Source organism: Phacochoerus africanus, chromosome 7 (genome assembly GCF_016906955.1).
Source record: "Phacochoerus africanus isolate WHEZ1 chromosome 7, ROS_Pafr_v1, whole genome shotgun sequence".
NCBI classification, from domain to species: Eukaryota; Metazoa; Chordata; class Mammalia; order Artiodactyla; family Suidae; genus Phacochoerus; species Phacochoerus africanus.
Window position 1 is genome coordinate 32,393,621 of NC_062550.1, and position 20,515 is coordinate 32,414,135.

General features: G+C 41.6%; 1 protein-coding gene across 1 annotated transcript; it reads right to left on the reverse strand.

Moving 5' to 3' along the window:
• Nucleotides 1-2,234: 2,234 nt before the first annotated feature.
• Nucleotides 2,235-20,445, reverse strand: KICS2 (KICSTOR subunit 2). The gene is made up of 3 exons (XM_047787118.1): nucleotides 20,179-20,445; nucleotides 13,667-13,952; nucleotides 2,235-3,471 (listed from the first exon to the last, which is right to left on the reverse strand). Exons 1-3 carry the CDS (start codon nucleotides 20,411-20,413, stop codon nucleotides 2,655-2,657), a joined length of 1,338 nt encoding a protein of 445 aa, XP_047643074.1. The 5' UTR covers nucleotides 20,414-20,445; the 3' UTR covers nucleotides 2,235-2,654.
• Nucleotides 20,446-20,515: the final 70 nt, after the last annotated feature.

The window sequence follows — 20,515 nt, forward strand, 5'->3', positions numbered from 1 at the left end:
AAAACTGCAGGTGTGCTCCTGGATCAAAAGGTGAACTTAGTTTGAAAATCACCTGAGTGACTCTATTGGGAGTGCGTTGAAAAAACAACTGTTTTCTTCCTTGAAAGTAAATCTTCTCCAGTTTGTCCAAACGTACAAAGGGTACTGGCTCCTCAATTAAGAATTCAGCTCTATTTTCACATACTCCCTAAAATGACATAGTCAGATACCAGGTTGGGCCCAAAAGAGCCAAGTTGTAAATATTCACCCTGTGTCCGAACAGCATCCTAAAATGAACACTCCTTGATGGACTTGTTGGCAAACTCAGTGTTGCCCACACTCCTGGTTACCCATGACAATTAATCAAGCAGTGATTTAGAAACAAATTTCAAAGCAAGTGGTCTGTGGAAATTATGAGGATTTAATCTTCCAATCAGGAAAGCAGACTTTTTAGATCATTTCGTTACAGATTTTAGAGGACAAAGCTCAGAATAAAATGACTTCGTTTCTGGGTTTGGACCAGAATATGTTTAAGGAGAAATACACAACTCAAATATGTTATAGGCAAGGACTAATTAGTTAAATATTTTATCTCTGTTTTATTTACACTCTCCTCCCTGTTCCACTGAGGCATATTTCTTTTACGTACACAGGAGACCATATCATTAAGGCTAATGGTGGTTTTATCTGGTTAAAAAAAAAAAAAAAAACATGAACAACAAGGAATCTCTTTCGGCTTCTTGGCAAAACACAGAAGGGATTTGATTTTTTAGTTCCAATTGTTTTCAATGTTTTATGTTAAGTTCAATGTTGTGAAATCTGCCCAGATTTTTATAGAACCTAATTGAAAAAAATGCAGAGGTAAATCACTGCTATCTATTTAAAGCAAAACTGGCGTTTTACAAATCATATGATTTTTATTTAAAAAAAAAAAAGGAGAAAGAAAGAAAAGGAAAACACATGTTCTCCCCAGAAAATAGGCCAGTGGGTTCTTCCACCAGGGAGTCCCGTCTGAGGTGGGCAGGCCTCCTACACAGACTCAGAGGGGCTCCCTGGTCTCTGCCAGTGCTGCCAGCTTGCCTGCTGTGGCTGCCCAATAAAACCACGGCACCATGTACAACCATGAGAAACAGGATTGTTCTGATCTTTACACTGCACACGAATTTGAAGGAACTATTAAATTGTAACGACTCAATTACTTTGTGGCTTATTTTCATTCTGAATCAATAACCAAATGTGAAGGTCTCCACAACCTATTATGCCTCCACTGATCCTTCTCCCTCCCCACGAACACCCACTGAAGCCAAGTGTTAAGGCAGCCTGTGTTAAGATGTATCACTGCCTCTAAAAATAATGTGGAGGAGACAGCCATGAAGCCCAAGTTCAGAGGTGCTTAACTGCAGAGTTGATTTCTCAACTACCAAGAGGTCTTTTAAATGCACAATTGATTTTTAGCAAGTAAAAGGTATCAGGACCTCCATTTGGACTTTTCAAAAGTAGGCCAAGTCACATGAATGTAAAAGTGCCTAAAAAACTGAGACTGTGTGCTTTTTCAGCCTAAAAATAACCAGGGAGTAGAGCCAAACGTGAACGCACATTTCAGCAGGAAGGTGATAAACAGAGAGCCAAGCAGCTAACATGCTGAGGAATGAAGAAACTCCACTTCATGGCTTCTGCTGACTTTAAAACAGAGTGGAATTTTCAAATTTTATAAGGGTAAATACAAATGCAGCCGGGTGCGTAGATCACCCCCAAACAACTCATGGCAGTAAAGTTGCCACGAGGCTCTTCGGAATTGTTAAAACCTGATGCTGTGCTGGCCACTGTGATTCACCTTCGATTTCAATAACTGACAGAGAAGTTCCCATTGTGGCACAGCAGAAACAAATCCGACTAGAAACCATGAGGTTGCGGGTTCCATCCTTGTCCTCACTCAGTGGGTTAAGGATCCGGCGTTGCCATGAGCTGTCGCGTAGATCTCAGATGTGGCTCAGATCCTGCGTTGCTGTGGCTGTGGTGTAGGCTGGCAGCAACAGCTCCCATTAGACCCCTATCTTGGGGAACCTCCATATGCAGTGGGAGTGGCCCTAAAAAGACCAAAAAAAAAAAATCAATAACTGACAGAAATTTCTCACCAAGACCTTAATTTGGGCATCAAAAATATTAAATTGTTTTATGATCAGAATCATAAAACTTATAATTTCATGTTAATGTGCTAATTTACAAATAGAAAACCGTCCTTGACTCTAAAAAAAAAAAAAGCTATTTTATATCATATCCTGATTACTCATCAAGGGAGGGGGAGGAGAGGGCATTTGGAATTGCATTGGAACGCAATGTTTAAAACAATATAAAACATCTGGAGAGAAAAATCAAGGGCCAATAAATATTCAGTCTACATGAAATACAAGAAAACGGGAGAAAACGCCGAGAGTACCTTGCTGTACCACGGAGACTCAGCAGCCACGTTCACTTCCTAGGTTACTCTTTGGATACATAACGCAGTTGGCCTTAATTGCTTATAGCGTGCGCAACACAATTAGGGAGGCTCTGTCTCTAATTTAGCTCTGAAAGAAGCAGGAATGGATGGCAACTCAAACCACGGACCCCTGCAGCTGGTGAGAGCAATTAAGAACGCAATTTCCAGTGCTAAAACCCTTCACACAAAGCACCTGCTAACCTTTGGATCCCGGTTTGAGACCTGCAAAAACCTTGGGGTTCTTAAGGGCAAGGGAGATCTCGCTCAGGAAGGAAATGAAGTGGGAATCTCTTTCGGATTTCTTTGACTCGAAAATGACAACGATGGTGAAGTGAGGTTCTGGACGGGTGAGGAAGTAGGTGCTCTGGACTTTGTCATCGTAGAAGTGGACCACTTTCTCCAAGCTGTTTAGGTCGGATGTGCGGTCTGTCATGATCATGATGACATTGGGCCAGTGCATGACAGGCCGGTCGCTGGGCAGAGACACCACGGCCGGATACTGATCCACGCCCTTCGGAGCCTCTCTGTAGGAATGGGGGTGGTGGTAGCCGTGACCCTGGAAGCTCTCCGAACCTCGGTTGTCAAAGATTAAGGACACGTTGGCAGCATCGTATTTCCGGATGAAACTGGAAATCTTGCCAAAGAGATCTGGATTGGCTTTCGCAGTCAGCGTTTTCATTTCTGAGGCAGTCGTTTGTCGGCTCAGTGCCTCGTGAAAGTAAAAGCTAAATTTGGCAAGAAGCATGTTTTTCAGTTTCATCAGCCAAAGGAAAAGGTGTGGAGGCTGAACGGCCTTCTGAGACTGCCCTCCAAACAGATGTTTCTTGGTCTCCCTCTGCTTTTCAAAGATCTGGCCCCAGGTCTGCAGCTTGGTGTGAGCGCTGTGTAAGTTAACCAGAGACGGCAGGAACTTCCACTCAGAGACCTGAGCCTGGGCCTTCAGGAGGTGACTCAGGACATCGACCTCCAGCTGGAAACTGCTTTCCAGGGGACTGAGGATAGGGTGGTGAAATCTAGAGGTCGGGAGGGAAATAAATAGAAAGAAGTGGAAATGTGACTCCGCGAAGACATCTTCTATCCTCAATAAAGGAAAAACCCACAATGCAGTCAGACAAATAATATTGTCTGGGGGCAGGGGAAGGAAAGATGGAAGGATTCTATGTTGATTTATTTAAAGGGTTGTACTGACATAACTTCATCTCAGAATTGTGTCAGCATCATAATAGTTTCCCATGGAAATAGCCTGACATTAAAAAGAGAGAAAGACAATGGTGGCTACCTTCTTTGCAAATACAAAGAAGCTGAATTAGCTACAAATCTTTCTTATTCTGGGAATTCCATGACAAACTGGGACATAAGGTCACCCTTGCTTTGAGCCCCTTCTGAGGGGAAGTAAAAGCTACCTACGCCTTCACTCCTTTATCTCTCAAACATACGGAACATAGTAGAAATTCGGTAAATGTGGTAACTGACCACGTTAAGGTTTGAACCCTAGTTTCTGCCTCCTGGATTCCCTCTGTAGTTTATGATCTAAATGAAGTTCTGTGACAATGAGATGGAATGGTTAAGGAGAATCCTCTCTGTAAGGACCACTTAGAACTTTCCTGTTCATCTTTTTCTGCTGAGAAATATCCAGGGAGTTTCAGTGTCAGCCTGGCCTGATGCACTCTCCTTCTCAAGGAGCCTACGTGAAGCTCTTAGACACTTTCTCAAGTTCCAAGGCACCTGCAGAGGTTTCAGGAATCATTTTAGCAAGTGACCTCATTTTAAAGATGTGGGCAAGATCCAGCCCTTCCTGAGCATAGCTTATGCCCCAGGCACCATGGGAGAGATTTCCAGGCCTGAGCCCAGGTAAGTTAATTGCTTCACTGTCAGTGAGACAGAAGATTCTTACACAGCTGTTATGGCCTCTGTTGAAGAGACAAATGCTGGTTATCAATTAAACAGTTGGGGAGAAAAAACCACCACAAGTAAATCTAGAGTTTTTAAAAATCTACTTAAACAAAGGATTAAAATTAAGAGAGCCCATACTAGGATGGAGATTATAAGATAGAAACTGATTACCATGTGATTAAATAGGATGTAGTTATTCACATGACAAAAAACTGTATTGGGTTTTTTTCTTTTTTTTTTATCACCGGCATTTTATAATCAACATCCTTCAAGATAGGGAAGCTAAAACATGGGTGCGGTGTGTAGTCTAATAAGACACTCAAAGAATCAGAAAAATACACCAGATCTCAAACCCTCTACCTCATGCGCTCAATTAATTAACTTGGATCTTTCAAACATTACATGCTTCAAAATAAACATTAAGTCTAACACACACACACTCTATAGCATGTCTTAAAATTTTTGCATTCTAAGATATGCTCCTACCACCTTAGCCTTTAGACAACTTGACAATGAGCCTTAAGCATCAGAAGCTTCTGTAACCCTGGTTAGCAAGAAAGTCAGCCAAGGAACTCTGAACACAGTAAGACTGTTAATAACAGGAAAATGACATAATCTTACCCCCAAGAAACAATACTTTAAGTGACTTTTTTCTGCTTCCAGTTGGAAATCATCATTTATATCCAATATTCTCCTTGAAAGAATAGGAATACTCTCTATACACCTTAAGAATTCTGCACAAGCTCTTCCATAAACATACTAGAAGTGTCTAAGTGTTCAACATTTATTAGGATGAATGTGAATGCCAAAGCGACTTTTCATGCTTAAGAAGAGGATGAATTAAAAATTCATGCTAATTCTATTCTGCCAAGACTTTGAGATTAGCATTAATGTAGCATTTTCCCATCCCCATCTGTGCCTCATACTGAGTCACATCTCACGCCATAGGGGGGTCTGATAAACTGTTGTGTTCCAAAAATATACACCTCAGCTATGATAGCAAGCTTGAAAGAGTCTGAATACAGAATAAATGGACAACTATGCAAAAATGTTTGCAGAGAACATTTGCTCCAAAATAGCCAAAAATGAAGACAGAAAGAGAGGAGCGAGAGAGCTTGTGTGAACTCCCTCCTTCAAAAACCCCCATCAAGAAGTTCCTTCCAAAATAACTATGCAGGTCCCATGCATGTGAAAAGTCAGAAGCCCAATTAAAAACACAGCTGGGAGTTCCTGTCGTGGGGAGCGGAAACGAACCTGACTAGTATCTATGAGGACATGGGTTCAATCCCTGGCCTCACTCATTGGGTTAAGGATCCGGTGTTGCTGTGGTTGGGGTGTAGGGCGGCAGCTATGGCTCCAATTCAACCCCTAGCCTGGGAACTTTCATATGCACAGGTGCAGACCTAAAAAGACAAAAAAAAGAAAAACCAAAAACACAACTGTAGCACAATGTGAATATATGAAATGTAGAAATATGCACTTAAAACGATTAAAACAATAAATTTTAGGTTTTCTATATTTCACATTTCAAAAATCTATAATCTCCTTTAAAACAGTTTACTAGTTTTTAATTTTTTTTCTTTTTATAGCCACACATGCAGCATATGGAAGTTCCCAGGCTAGGAGTGGAACTGGAGCTGCAGCTGCTGGACTATGTCACAGCCACAGCAATGCTGGATCTGAGCCATATCTGGGACCTACACCACAGCTCATGGCAATGTGGGATCCTTGATCCACTGAACAAGGCCGGGGATTGAACCCACATCCTCATGGATACTATGTCATGTTCTTAACCCGCTAAGCCACAATGGGAACTCCTAGTTTACTAGTTTTTAGAAGTAAAGACATTGAAGATATAAAGATGAAGTAGCCAAAGGTTTGCCCTACAGGACCTCTCTTGGCAGAAGGAGGTATTTAAAGTAGATAAAAGTAGGAAGTAATACATCTCTTATGAAGGGTACAAATCGAATTAACAGTTTAGAAAAAGGAGCAATTCCTTTTGGTTGAAAGATTGTGCAGGCCATTGAGGAGATAGGAGTTGAATTGAACCCTAAAGCTTAAAAAGTAGGTAAGATTAAGGCATGCAAGGATGAGAACTTAGATTTCTGGCTCCAATTCTTTTCTTTTTTGTTTTTTTTTTTGTTTTTTTTTTTTTTTTTGCTTTTTAGGGCCACACCCAAAACATATGGAGGTTCCCAGGCTAGGGGCAGAATCGAAGCTACAGCTGCCGGCCTATGCCACAGACATAGCAACGCCAGATCCGAGCCGCATCTGCAACCTACACCACAGCTCATGGCAATGCTGGATCCTTAACCCACGGAGCAAGTTCAAGGATTGAAACCTGCATCCTCACGGATACCAGCCAGATTAGTTTCCCCTGAGCTAAGAGGGGAATTCCAGTCTGGCTCCAATTCTTCATCACTCCTGATTCCACAGCTTCGCTGTGTGACTTTGCAGCCCGTCCCACCAGAGGTGGAGTGTACTTTCCCATTCCTGGACCATGGATTGGACTATGTGACTTGCTTTGGACAAAGGGAAATTAACAGTTCTGATGCAAGCAAAGGCTTAAAATGAGCTTGACTGAGCTTATTCTTCTGCACTTGGGCCATCACCACTGGGTAGCTGCTTCCCTAACCTTGGGCTCAGAATGAACACACGTGGAGCTAAGGCCAAAGCAATAAGCCAATCCCAATGAGACCAGCAGTTTTAAGCAGAGCTGTCCAACTAAGCCTAGCATAGGTCAGCCAACTCCCAGTAGACCTGCAAGCCCACCAGTGTGAATTGGGGGTGGTCTGTTATACAGAATGATTGTCAAAACAGCTAATACATGATAGAACGCAATAGGGTTCAGAACATGCTACCCCCAAATATACTATTTTAAGCTGAATAAATTTGAGAAATGACATGAGCAGGGAGGACTTTCTGACCCTCTCCTGAAGCAGGTCATAAACCCTCAAGTGAGAAGTTCCCTCCCTGCACCCTGAAGAAAGGAGCATTCTTATCTCCAAAGACAAAAGGTCACAGCGAGGAATCTGAGGCCTTGCTGTTTCCCCCAGTTAGGCACACTTAGCTCATACCCTTTTTCATGCTAGCGCATTTCCCCACAGCTCTCCACTCTTCATCAATCTAGCATAAAAACACAGGTTTAATGACTTCCCCATGATGGCTCTCATGCCGCAAAAAACCTACATTAAAAACACAGGTATGCTTTTCTCTTGTTAATCTGTCTTTTGCTAAAGGGTCCCCAGCTGAGAATTTAGCATGGGTGAGGAAAAAGATACGTTTTCCTCTCCTACAAATTCGAGGACATACAAAACACACAAAGTAGTAGGGACCAAGGTGGGAAATGGCAAATATTCATGGAGAGTACATTAGATTATGGACTGGTTTCTTTCCTTTTTTTTTTTTTTTTAGCTTCTGCTTAAAATACTCAAAGTTTTCTCTTGAAAGCTGCTACCTTTTTACTAAGAGTTTGAGTGCAATTTAAGGCATTTGATGGGCCTTAGATAACTGGAAAAGGTACACTGGGGCAAGATCACAGAAAGCCTTGAGTCCCCACTGGTAAGATTCAGAATCTTAAATCTAAATAAGAGTAGAATGCATCCCACAGAAACTGCACTATTGTTGGTTTGCTTATGAAATTTTCAGTGAGCAATAGTTAACTGAGTTGAACTACATACACACAACTGTTTCATTACCAATCTTATCATCACAAATCTTTTTTTGAAGGAAAAAGGGCATCAAGCCTAAATGAATCACAGTTCTGCCTTTGGTGAGAATTCTGTTATTTGAAGCATTCAGATAAAAAAAAAAAGTGCTTCCTAAAAGGCAAACAGAGGAGTTTCTGCTGTGGTACAGTGGGTTAAGGACCCCGTGTTGTCTCTGTAGCAGCACCGGTTCAATCCCAGGCTGCAGGAAGTAAAGGATCTGGCATTGCTGCAGCTGCTGCATAGGTCACAGCTGTGGCTTGGATTTGACCCCTGGCCCAGGAACTTCCATATGCCTCAACTACGGCCAAAAATAAATGAAATGGAGCGAAATGAAATGCATTAAAATGGAATGAAATAAAATGCAAACAAGTTTAACTCAATTTTTTTTAAATGTTCTTTAAATCCTAGCTATAAAGTTATGATTAAAGAACAAAAATCTCTTAATGGAATATTATTGCCATATCAGACAGATTTTTAAAAGCTATCTGGAATGAATAAATGCTGACTTCTTTAAAAGAATTATTTCTTAAAAATTATGTTCTAAAACTTACCAGTGGGGAGAGGGAAAAAGGAGGGGCAATACAGGGGTAGAAGTTTGAGGTACCAGATATTATGAATAAACTACAAGGATATATTGTTCAACACAGGGAATATAGCCAATATTTTATAATACTGTAAATGGAATAGCGCCTTTAAAAATTTTGTATTTTCACTATACTGTATACCTGTAACTTATATAATACTGTATATCAACTATTCTTCAATTTTTAAAAATTATAATCGTGATTTAGGAGAGTAAATATTAATTTGCATTTATAATCTATCTTGTTTTTGTTCTGGCCACACTGGTGGCATATGGGAGTTCCCAGGCCAGGGATCAAATCTATGCCACAGCTGCAACCTATGCCATAGCCGTGGCAGTGCTGGATCCTTAACCCACTGTGCTGGGCTGGGGATTGATCTCGTACCTCAGCAGTGACCCGAGCTGCTGCAGAGACAATGCCAGATCCTTAACCCACTGTGCCACAGTGGGAAGTCCTCTTCCAGTTTTGTTTTAACCATGAAACAGAAAGATTAGCCAGTTTTCTTTTATGTCCACTGTACAAAACAGGTAAATAAATTCAAAACAAATTCTACAAAATCAAAAAACATTCCACCAACACTTCCTTGGAAAAAAACCCCAAGTTCTACCTCTCAAAAGTATTCAAGGAATAGTAGTTACCTTGACCCCGTATGAGTTAAATCCATATTTTTTTCTTCTAAAGGGCACAGAATGAAAACTCAAATGATTAATGTTAGTTATTCAATTTGAAATTCAGCAAAATGACTGTGATTCTTAAACAAGGATTTACATTTGGTTAATAATTTGATAAGTTTGCCAAAAGAGGAAATCTTTAACAGCATTCTACTCTGAGTACAACTGGCTTCTAGGGGAAAAAAACAAAACATGCTTCCCCTTCATCTCTACAAGCAGACTTGACATTGCAATAACTCATACTGGATCTGCATCTCAAATCAGGGCCAGAAGTTCAGATTCCACAATATACATCACGTTTGCTAATTTTTTAATACAAAAGCATTTCATTGCTTGAAAGATGAAAGGTTCACATGATTTTTTACAAGTATTCTGACATGGATCAGGTATACGGTGCAAGTAAATATTCCCTGAAAGATAAATTGGGTCCTTTGGAGAAAGGGTTAACTCTTTCAATACAACAGAATACAATTATTTCTCTACAACATCTGAACCATCAAAAATTTGTGTTTCATTGGGTTGTGATGGTCGTTATACAACTTAAATGTAATAAAATTCATTGAGTTAAAAAACTGTTTCATACAGCACAGATGCCAAATCAAAAAGTCTACAGAAAAAAAGGATGTCATCCTAGCAAAGAGAAAATCATGTTAATTTATCTCTAAAACAATTTCACTTCCCACAGAAAATCAATATACTATACAGAAGAATTATTATATTTTCAGAAGTTCTAAAGAATTCATGTTGTTCAAATTAATCCCAAGCCTTTAATTTAGATCATTTTCAGGCTACAATGTGTCTATGATCGGTAATTTCCTATTAATTAGACAGGGCAGCATTGGTGGAGGATGAAGACTATAGATGAAAACATCCATTGACCATATGTGACCTTACAGCCCAGCTCCATCAGTATCCATTCAGCAGGGGCACAGCCAAGTACAGCCCTAAGATCTTCAGATCTTCAAGAATGAAATCTAGGCTTTTGTTACAGCAATGGAAGAAATTCCTAAAGCTCTGGGAAGTGGGATGTTTCAAAGAAGGTTCAAAGATGATAGACAACAAATCTAATAAAATAAAAATGAAAACAGTTAAATAGAAATAACCAGTCATTACTCTGATACAACATTTACACATACACACACATTGGTAAGGTTCAATACCAGATATACCCTAGTGTTGGCATCTTTCTCTTATTTATCCAAGTTTTTCTTATTTATTTATTTATTTATTTTTTTGTTTGTCTTTTTGCTATTTCTTGGGCCGCTCCCTCGGCACATGGAGGTTCCCAGGCTAGGGGTCCAATCGGAGCTGTAGTCTCTAGCCTACGCCAGAGCCACAGCAACGCGGGATCTGAGCCACATCTGCAACCTACACCACAGCTCACGGCAATGCTGGATCCTTAACCCACTGAGCAAGGGCAGGGACCGAACCCACAACCTCATGGTTCCTAGTCGGATTCGTTAACCATTGTGCCACGATGGGAACTCCCAAGTTTTTCTTGCAGACTTACGAATCAGTATCACAGGTAAATTTTAAAACAGACAAGTTTCTGGACACCCAATCCAGAATTGCTAAATCTTACTCCCTTGGGAAAGAAGGACCCACATATTTCTCTAAAGCTCCCCAAATGGTTCAGCAAACACTTTCCCATTAGTATTTGGTAATAAGATCTCTTCCCCTTGAGAATTACATCTTCAGTTGTACTATAGTTTGGGGGGGGGGTTCATTTGTTTGTTTTTATAGCTGTACCCATGGAATATGGAAGTTCCCGGGCCAAGGACTGAATCCAAGCCATAGTTGTGACCTACGCCACAGCTGCAGCAATGCTGGATCCTTTCACCCACTGCACGGGGCTGGGAATCGAACCTGTGCCTCCACACAGGGTATACAGCCACTTGGGTCACTGCAATAGGATTCTTAACCCACTGCACCACAGCAGGAACTCCTGTAGTTTCGGGTTTAAAATAAATATATTTTATTAAAAGAAATTATATACTCGGGGTGTTCCCAGTGGTGAAATGATCCGGTGTTGTCACTGCTGTGGCACAGGTTCGATCCCTGGCCTAGAAACTTCTACAATGCTGCAGGCATGGCCAAAAACAAGAAAAAGAAAAAGAAAACATATACTTTTCAGATTTGAGGGAGGAATAAAAGAATATTTCAAAACATAAAAAAAATGTGTAAACATGGGAGTTCCTGTTGTGGCACAGCAGAAACAAATCCGACTAGTATCCATGATGTTGCAGGTTTGATTCTTGGCCTCGCTCAGTGGGTTAAGGTTCAGGCGTTGCCGTGAGCTGTGGAGCAGGTTGGAGACACAGCTTGGATTCTGCATTGCTGTGGCTGTGGCATAGGCCAGCAGCTACAGCTCTGATTCGACCCCTAGCCTGGGAACCTCCAGATGCCATTGGTGCAGACCTAAAAAGCAAAAAAAAAAAAAAAAAAAGGGTTTGAACATGTAAAATTTGTTTGAAAAAAGAAAATGTGTGTATTTATATGCACAGACTATGTCCTGAGAATGATGGAACGTGTTAACATTCACTGACTCTTAGGAAGGGAATTAAGCTGCTGAAGAACTAGGGCAGAAGGTGGACTTTTCACTAGTACATTTTTTTATACTTTTATGTAAATTCTGAGCCATATTAATATATTACCTATTAAAAATAAATAAAAATCGATCCTTGGATGACCTGGGTTTGAACTATGATGGTCCACTTATATGCAGACTGTTTTCAATAGCAAATACTTTGAAACCTTGTATGTGGAACCATGGGTACAAAGGAACCACAGATTGCTTTGTTTTCTACCTACCTTTGTTTTCAAAATCCTACCTGCCCTGAAAAATCTGCCTCCACCATGAAGTCTCTTTTGATCTCCCCATTTTGCCCCCGATCCCATTAATCAGATGAGTATTAGCCTTCAATTGGGAATATAAATTAACATATTTGTCTTTCTTTTTTAAGAAAAACTATCCCATCTCATATATCCAAAGGAGTGATATTCCTCAAAGTTATCACTTCTCATTTAGTTCATCATAAAATTATTGAGCACCTACTATTGCAGGGCTCTATGCCAGGCTCCAAGGACCCAAATAAAGCTGGGTCATGCATAGTCAATGACAATCCTAACACTTCTCAAATTTTTCTGAAATTGCTTTTTGGGTCAAGGCTGTGAGCAATACAAAATTACAACCAGTCTCATTTCTTTATAAGTAGCAATTTCCTTCAAAACATTTTTTCCAGTTGATCAATATCTTCTAAAAAATATTAAACTGGCTACAAATATCTTTTGACTATCAAAAAAACAAGGCCTCCTCTAAAACATATATGCCTGCCTCCACCAAGGAGGTTTTTTGTTTTTTTTTTTGGCTTTTCTAGGGCTGCACCCATGGCATATGGAGGTTACCAGGCTAGGGGTCAAATCGGAGCTGTAGCCACCAGCCTATACCAGAGCCACAGCAACGCAGGATGCGAGCCGAGTCTGCAACCTACACCACAGCTCACGGCAACGCTGGATCCTTAACCCACTGAGTGAGGCCAAGGATGGAACCCAAAACCTCATGCTTCCTAGTCGGGTTCGTTAACCACTGCACCACAACAGGAACTCCCCAAGGAGGTTTAAAACAAAATCAAAACTATGCCACTCGTGCTGAAAGCAATTATAAAGGCTTTTCCAACACATGTTAAGTAAAGGTTCCATCAGAGGAATCAAGTGGATAACTCACCAAGGTGATGACTTTGAAAGGAACATTTCCTTGAATAGCGGTTTGTCAAAAAGTCACATTATTGGATACACGACTCTCTTGCTGTGTGAATGCTTTCATAAGCAGAACAAATCAGTTACAATACATCTTTTAGGGATTACATAACTCCTTTTTTTTTTTTAGGGCCACACCCTTGGTATGTAGAGGTTCCCAGGCTAGGGGTCGAATTAGAGCTGTAGCCGCCAGCCTACACCACAGCCACAGCAATGCCAGATCGGAGCCGCGTCTGCAACCTACACCACAGCTCACGGCAACTCCAGATCCTTTAACCCACTGAACAAGGCCAGGGATCAAACCCGCAACCTCATGGTTCCTAGTCGGATTCGTTTCCGCTGTGCCATGATGGGAACTCCGGATTACATATCTCTTGATCTTTTGTTATTGCTCAGAGAAGCATCCATCCATCCCAACGAAGATGCCTAATGTATACCTGTTGATTGATTATGTGCATAAAATGTAATACAGCTATTTCTCCTTCATAGTTATTCCAGCATAGATTTCCATAGGCAGGTGGGGGAAAAGAGACCCTCTGTGGATTTGTGTGGCTGCCACGTTCCATCTCTCCCTCCATCCTCATCTACACTGACCTGGAGCTGTATTTCTTGAGGATGGTGTCCAAAAGGCCAACGAGCTCTTCAGCATTGATGAACTTCTGCGTGCTGAGGGTGTACATCTTCTCATAGAAGTCTGCGATCTCCATCCGCGCCTGAACGAAGAAGCAGAGCTGCTCTGATAGGTGGGAAAGGAGTTCTTCCACGTGAGGAGCAGTCCCACCAAGGGCACCTCGGCCAGTCACCACCTTCTTCAGCTCATTATGCAGGGAAGTGTAGATGGTGCGGATGGAATCCTTCCTGCTGAAGAAAGACTGGCCCCCTGGTAGGCAAATGACATAAACACATGACAGGTAAGGAGGAGAAACCAGAAATACAAAACACCTCCTGGCATCCAAAAGGAAAGAATCCGAACAGCTGAGTTTTCATCTACCATCGTCTCTGACTTCCATGATTTGGATTTAAATATTTTGTGATTCATAATTTCACTGTGGAGTTAAGTTACGTGAATGCCTGATACAACCCTTAGTTGCAGCAAGGGACCTATGTTTCATTTCCTTACCCATGCACCAATCAGCCCCCACCCCACTTAAATGAGGATTTATATCGAATTCAGAGGATGATGAACCTAGCAAGTGGATCTATCTCAACATTAACCTGGATCTAAAAAGCCCTCCTTCCACATAAATATTTAAAATAAGAGAGAACACCCAATTATGAAACACTGTTCTTATTCCTAGTAAATCAGAAAAGTTTACTTCTGCTCTAGAGTTGTATATTCCTTTTAAGCTGTAGCAGAAAATGGAAAATACAGATTAGTAAGATCTGAGGGGATAAAAAAATGTTAGTGATCTTAACAAGGTTGACACTAAATGTTAGTGATCTTAACAAGGTTGTGGCTATATCATAAGCACCACATTGTGAATTATCCCCCCCCCCTTTTATTTTGTCTTTTTGTCCTTTTTTAGGGCCCCACCCATGACATAAGGAGGTTCTGAGGCTAGGGGTCGAATCGGAGCTGTAGCCTCCAGCCTAGGCCACAGCCACAGCAACTCGGGATCTGAGCTGCATCCTCGACCTACACCACAGCTCACGGCAACGCCGGATCCTTAACCCATTGAGCGAGGCCAGGGATCGAACCCGCAACCTCATGGTTCCTAATCAATTCGTTAACCACTGATCCATGATGGGAACTCCACACATCATGAATTATTAAGAGTAGGAAGCAATTATTAATAATTGCTGCTGGAACAGAGAGCTTCCAAAGGAAATCCACAAAGAACAAGACCAAATACATCCTTTTCAATAGTCAAAAAGGTTCAAGCGGCATTGACAGCATTTCCTTACTTCTATATTAAGACATCATCAACTATATGTCTATAATTATGATGCCAGCTTCATAGATGTTTTCTTAAGCAATTCTGCACCCAACCAAAGGGTCAGAGGCAAGACTGTAGAACAAAAAGAAACAGGGCAAGTTTAAAACAGTAATTCTTAGAAATATATAAAAATCTCAGAGATGCGTGACAGTTTACTTTTTCCACTGATATACACAGAATGCTTTAATGAATGAATTACTATTCTAAACATACCAATTAGGAGTGAAAATTACTTAAACGGGGCATTTGTAAAGTATCCTCTTAATTAATGAACATTTCACAATATTGCTTTAGTTCACTACCCAGTTTGTATTTTAAGAAATGATTCTTATCTCCTGTACTACTACAGCAAGCACCTTGTCCCAGCTCACTCGTGTCTTTCCAGGTTTTATCGCTGAAAGTCTGGCTTCTCAGGAAACCCTTAGTCCCATGTCCTGAACAACCCCTCAAACCTAGGCAAACCTACAGGGTTGGTCTCCTAGACAAACTGGTCTCCGTAGACAAACTACTAATTCTTTTTTTTTTTTTTTAGGACCACACCTGCAGCATATGTAAGTTTCCAGGCTAGGGGTCGAATCAGAGCTGTAGCTGTTGGCCTATGCCACAGCCACAGCAATGCCAGATCTGAGCCACATCTGCAACCTATGCCACAGCTTACTGCAAATGCTGGAACCTTAACCCACTGAACGAGGCGAGGGATCGAACCCACATCCTCATGGATACTAGCCAGGTTCTTAACCCAAATGCCGCAAGAGGAACTCCCTAAACTACTAATTCTTAAGAAGTGTTTTCTCCAATGTACTGCCCAGACTGACGACTACCATTCACATCATCTCTCCTACCAAAGCAGTAAATCCCATATGGTACAGGCGGATTGACCCTGACACCAACATCCCATACAGGACTGTATCCTGGAAGACTTGCCTTCCTTCCCCACTCATGTTCAGTCTAGCTTTGCAGAGTTTGTAAAGCGATGGTATGTCATAAACAGACCTCTGTGCCCAGGTCTAGGACAAAATCTCTTAGGTTAGGAAGGTAACAAGAGTACCAACTAAAACCTAAATGCTCTTGAAGTCTGACAGACTTGGTTCCAAATCCCCAGGATCCAAACTTACAAGTGGTGTCGTGTGCTCACAACTTAGCCACTTTGAGCCTCTGTTGTTGTTTTAACGTGAAACTAGTACTAGCTGCTAAGAAGACAAAATGAAACAACATTCGGTATACAGAATGTCTGGAGCAAAGTATATATTCAAAAATGGTAATCCTGGAGTTCCCTGGTAGCCAGCCTAGTGATTAAAGAGTCTACACTGTCACTGCTATAGCCTGGGTTGGATCCCTGGCCTAGGAACTTCGGCATGCCGTGGGTGTGGCCAAAAAATCCTAATCCCGTTTCTTTCCATTTATAACTAATATAAGAAGCTCTCAATGCCACATAGTTGGGCTTCTGAAACTCTGTGGTAAATTAGGAGCTTCTAATAATATGAAATGAAAAGCTAGCTATTTGATAGACAGCTAGGTGTCTTCAACTAACTGTGTACTCATTTCCTCTGTTAACAAGGTGAATGTGGGTAAATTTTTAACTCTGGATGAAAAAGGGATACCTTCCTTCATCAGATTATCCTTATCTGGGGACATGGAAACACCACCTAAATATAAAGCATACCTTTTAAAACTTATCGATAAACATCAATCACTAGTTCCTGAAACCAGGTAACCTGACAGCTGAAGGAAGAGAGAGACCACCAGCCAGCCCATTTCTTTTAAAGAAGTCTCTCTTCTCAAAGCATTCCAGAGCAAAGCTGATTTGGTGACTATCCTGGTTAGGAATATCCAATGGGAACTGGCCTTCCTACTGGGAAACACGGAATCGAAGACATCAGACTTCTTTCTCTTTTCAGTTTTTTGAACTTATAAAATGATTATTTTGAACTATTTCCAAAAGGCTCTTTTTATGAATGCTCACTATATTTCAAGATTTCAGCAGTCTGTCTCACATCAGGAAATTGCAAGTAACAAGTATATTAAAGGAGTGCGAAAAATATCTAATGGAATATTTTATTCTACAGCTTCCTGCTAATGATAATCTTTAAACATTAGTTCTTAAATTCATTTTTACCATGGTAACTTCCAGCACAATCAGAAGTTGAGGAAACTTTCCGGTATTGAAACAAAGAGGAGAAAGTTATGACCTTCCAAAGTCTTCCTCAGGTATTGAGTCAGTTTTTTATTTTATTTTTGTCTTTTGTCCTTTTAGGGCCCCACTCTCGGCATATGGAGGTTCCCAGGCTAGGGGTCTAATAGGAGCTGTAGCTGCTGGCCTACACCACAGCCACAGCAACGACAGATCCGAGCCACATCTGCGACCTACACCACAGCTCACAGCAATGCCATATCCTTAACCCACTGAGCGAGGTCAGGGATCCAACCCGCATCCTCATGGTTCCTAGTTGGATTCATTTCCACTGCACCACGACGAGAACTCCGAGTCAGTATATTTTAATCATTGGTCCTTCCCCAAACAGGTATGGTCTCCTCACAAAGAGAAAGCTCCGAAATAAGGGCTCTGCCCATAGTTTTGCTGCTGAGTCAAGACAGGAACAGAGGGCTCCCTGCCAGGTCTGTTCTTTGTCTAAAGACTCACGCTTGCATCTTTAATCAGGATTCACTGCTAAGGTTTCCAATAAACACCACTCACACCACTCAAAAAGACTCACTTTTTTAAACCATGCTTTCTACATGTTTAAAAAATACACATAAACTTTTTGTTTTGCTTTTTAAAGAAAACCATTTAAATGTTCTAAATAGCAAAGCAGCTGAAGAACATGGGACTGTTTTATGTTGCAACACAAAAATTTTCCCAAGTTCTTAAGAAAATGGAGAGTTAATCATGAAGTTACAGCATGTTGATATCACAAATACTGCAGAACCAAGAAAACTGTAAGGTATTTGCAAAGTTAAAAATTTACATCTGGAACATATACTTGCTGTACATGCAAGTAAATTATTAAGTATTAAAGTTAACATGCCATTTTCAGAACATTCACTCCAAAGTGACAGGTCACCTGGGAGCCTGAACAGTGCATGAGAAAGTTTCACAGTATAAATTGCTCTGTGGATCAATTTCAAAGCACAGCCCTCAGGCTCACCTATACAGGCTGGGGTCCATGCAGAACTAATCGCTTTACATAATAAGAGCCACTTCACAGAACCCAAGTCGGAGACAGTGATAGCCTAATGCATATTCTTAGGCATAGCCAGTTCTACTTACATAATATCAGCCATGTATAACAAACTACAGTAGCAGATTTCGTCACTGAGCTCTATAAGCAGGCTTTAGGAAATCCAACTGAACCCTCTCAGACTGTATACAAAATTATATTACATATATATTTTTCTGGGGAGTGAGGCCACAGGTGTCATCAAATTCTCATAGGTGAGCTTAAAAAAAAAACCCTAAGAATCATGGCATGGCAATCAATCACCATTCTTCAGGGGGTGGAGGAATCTAAAAACACTAAAACTGGGAGTTCCCGTTGTGGCGCAGTGGTTAACAAATCCGACTAGGAACCATGAGGTTGCGGGTTCGGTCCCTGCGCTTGCTCAGTGGGTCAAGGTTCCGGCGTTGCCGTGAGCTGTGGTGTAGGTCGCAGACGCGGCTGGATCCTGCGTTGCTGTGGCTCTGGCGTAGGCTGGCGGCTACAGCTCCGATTAGACCTCTAGCCTGGGAACCTCCATATGCCGCAGGAGCGGTTCAAGAAATAGCAAAAAGACAAAAACAAAAACAAAACAAAAAAAAACCACTAAAACTGCCAGCAAATTAGCCACATTCAATTTAACAGCCAGAATCCATTTTCATATATACATAATAATATGTAAATTACATAATGTATAATATGTAAATTATAAAACAGCTACGATTTTTATAAATCATATGGATACAAACACAATCTAACAGTTCAAAGGTAGGTATTCTGATGTGGGCTCTGTCACCTACCCACACAACTGCACACCCACTATTTGCCAACCTATACAAAGGGGAATAATAACACTGCAACACTAATTGTAAATTTACGAGAAGTGCCACTGTTAAAAGGGGAGGAAAGATACACCAGGTGAAACTATTTCACCAGTTTTGGCCAATAAGTCAAAATACCAAAAAACAAATTAATCGAAAAACTACAGCAAAGTTAAGATCTCAGAAAGCCCTGCTCCTTGAGTGTTTACTTAAAGCTAGATGTACATGGTCACCTTCAGGCAATATGAGGAAACTGAGGGGGGGGGGGGGAGCGCCTCGAAATGGAATCAGCACTCGATTGTACATTTCTAATTTTATACTGTATATATGTGCCCTTCATTCACACCAGACCCTGTGCCTATGATATTCAAGGGCCGAAAATAGGCCAAAGAACCAAAACAACTCTAAAAGCTCTGGGATTCATAATATTGGTAATTATAAATAGTAATTTTTGTATGTATAACCCTTGGCCCTCATTTACATTATTTCCTTCCGATCTACTCATACTAATTGGTTCTATTAGTGAAAATCTGCTGAATAAGCTCCTCGTCTTATTTCCAGGGGCAAGATTTATCACGGGATGATAAGAATGTTTGCCATTTTCCCTGTAAGGCCCTTCATGCTAGTGTTAGGCATATCTCTTGCCTTTCCTGCCCAGTATTCATTTATTTCTTCCTTCATTAAATATTTATTGAAGATCTACAAAGAGGGGATAGGATTCCACTTACAACTCTCCGGGGCCTTAACCTTAAGAGGATAGACAATAGTGTTCATTAACTCTAACTAGGTTGTACTGCCAACTTTTGCTCCTCTGACCGCATTGTCACTGGTTAAAAGAGCGAGGGCACAGAGTTTGTTTAACTTCTCATTTATGGCACCAATCCATGCATGAATAAAATGGATACAGCCATCGGTTTGGAGCACAGCCTTGCAAAGAGCATCCACCCAATCCGCCAATCTATCTGCAGCGGAGGCCGGTGGGCGGGGTTTGTGGAAACCGAGGGAAGGAAGGGATTCGTGGGAGGAGACCTGGGAGTGCAGAGTCGAGCCTGTGGCTAGGAGTGACAGACACAGGGAACCCAAGCCACTGCCGATCGGGGAATATATTCCCTTTCTTTCCTCCTCAAGGGGCATAGGGGGCGGGGCGGAGGTACCTAGTTTCTGCCCCAGGTAGGTGAGGCTGTGATAGACCTTCTCGGCCGCAGCCAGGTGGGCCAAGGCCGCCAGCAGCGACAGCCAGCTGCCCCCCGCGCTCTTGTTGGCCTCCCGTTCCTTCTCCACATTGTCCTTGGCCTTGTCGTAAGAGAAGATACCCAGGTGAGAGAAGAACGTCTCCAGCACCGCCTGTTCCACCGGGACCGGGGCGGCCAGCGGGATAGACTCCCCCATGCGAACTGCGCTCCAGCTCCACCCACGTGGCTCTCCTCTCCCTCGCACTTCCGGGTTCTCAGGGAACGTGCGCACCAGCGTGCGTGCGCGTGACCGCCGCAA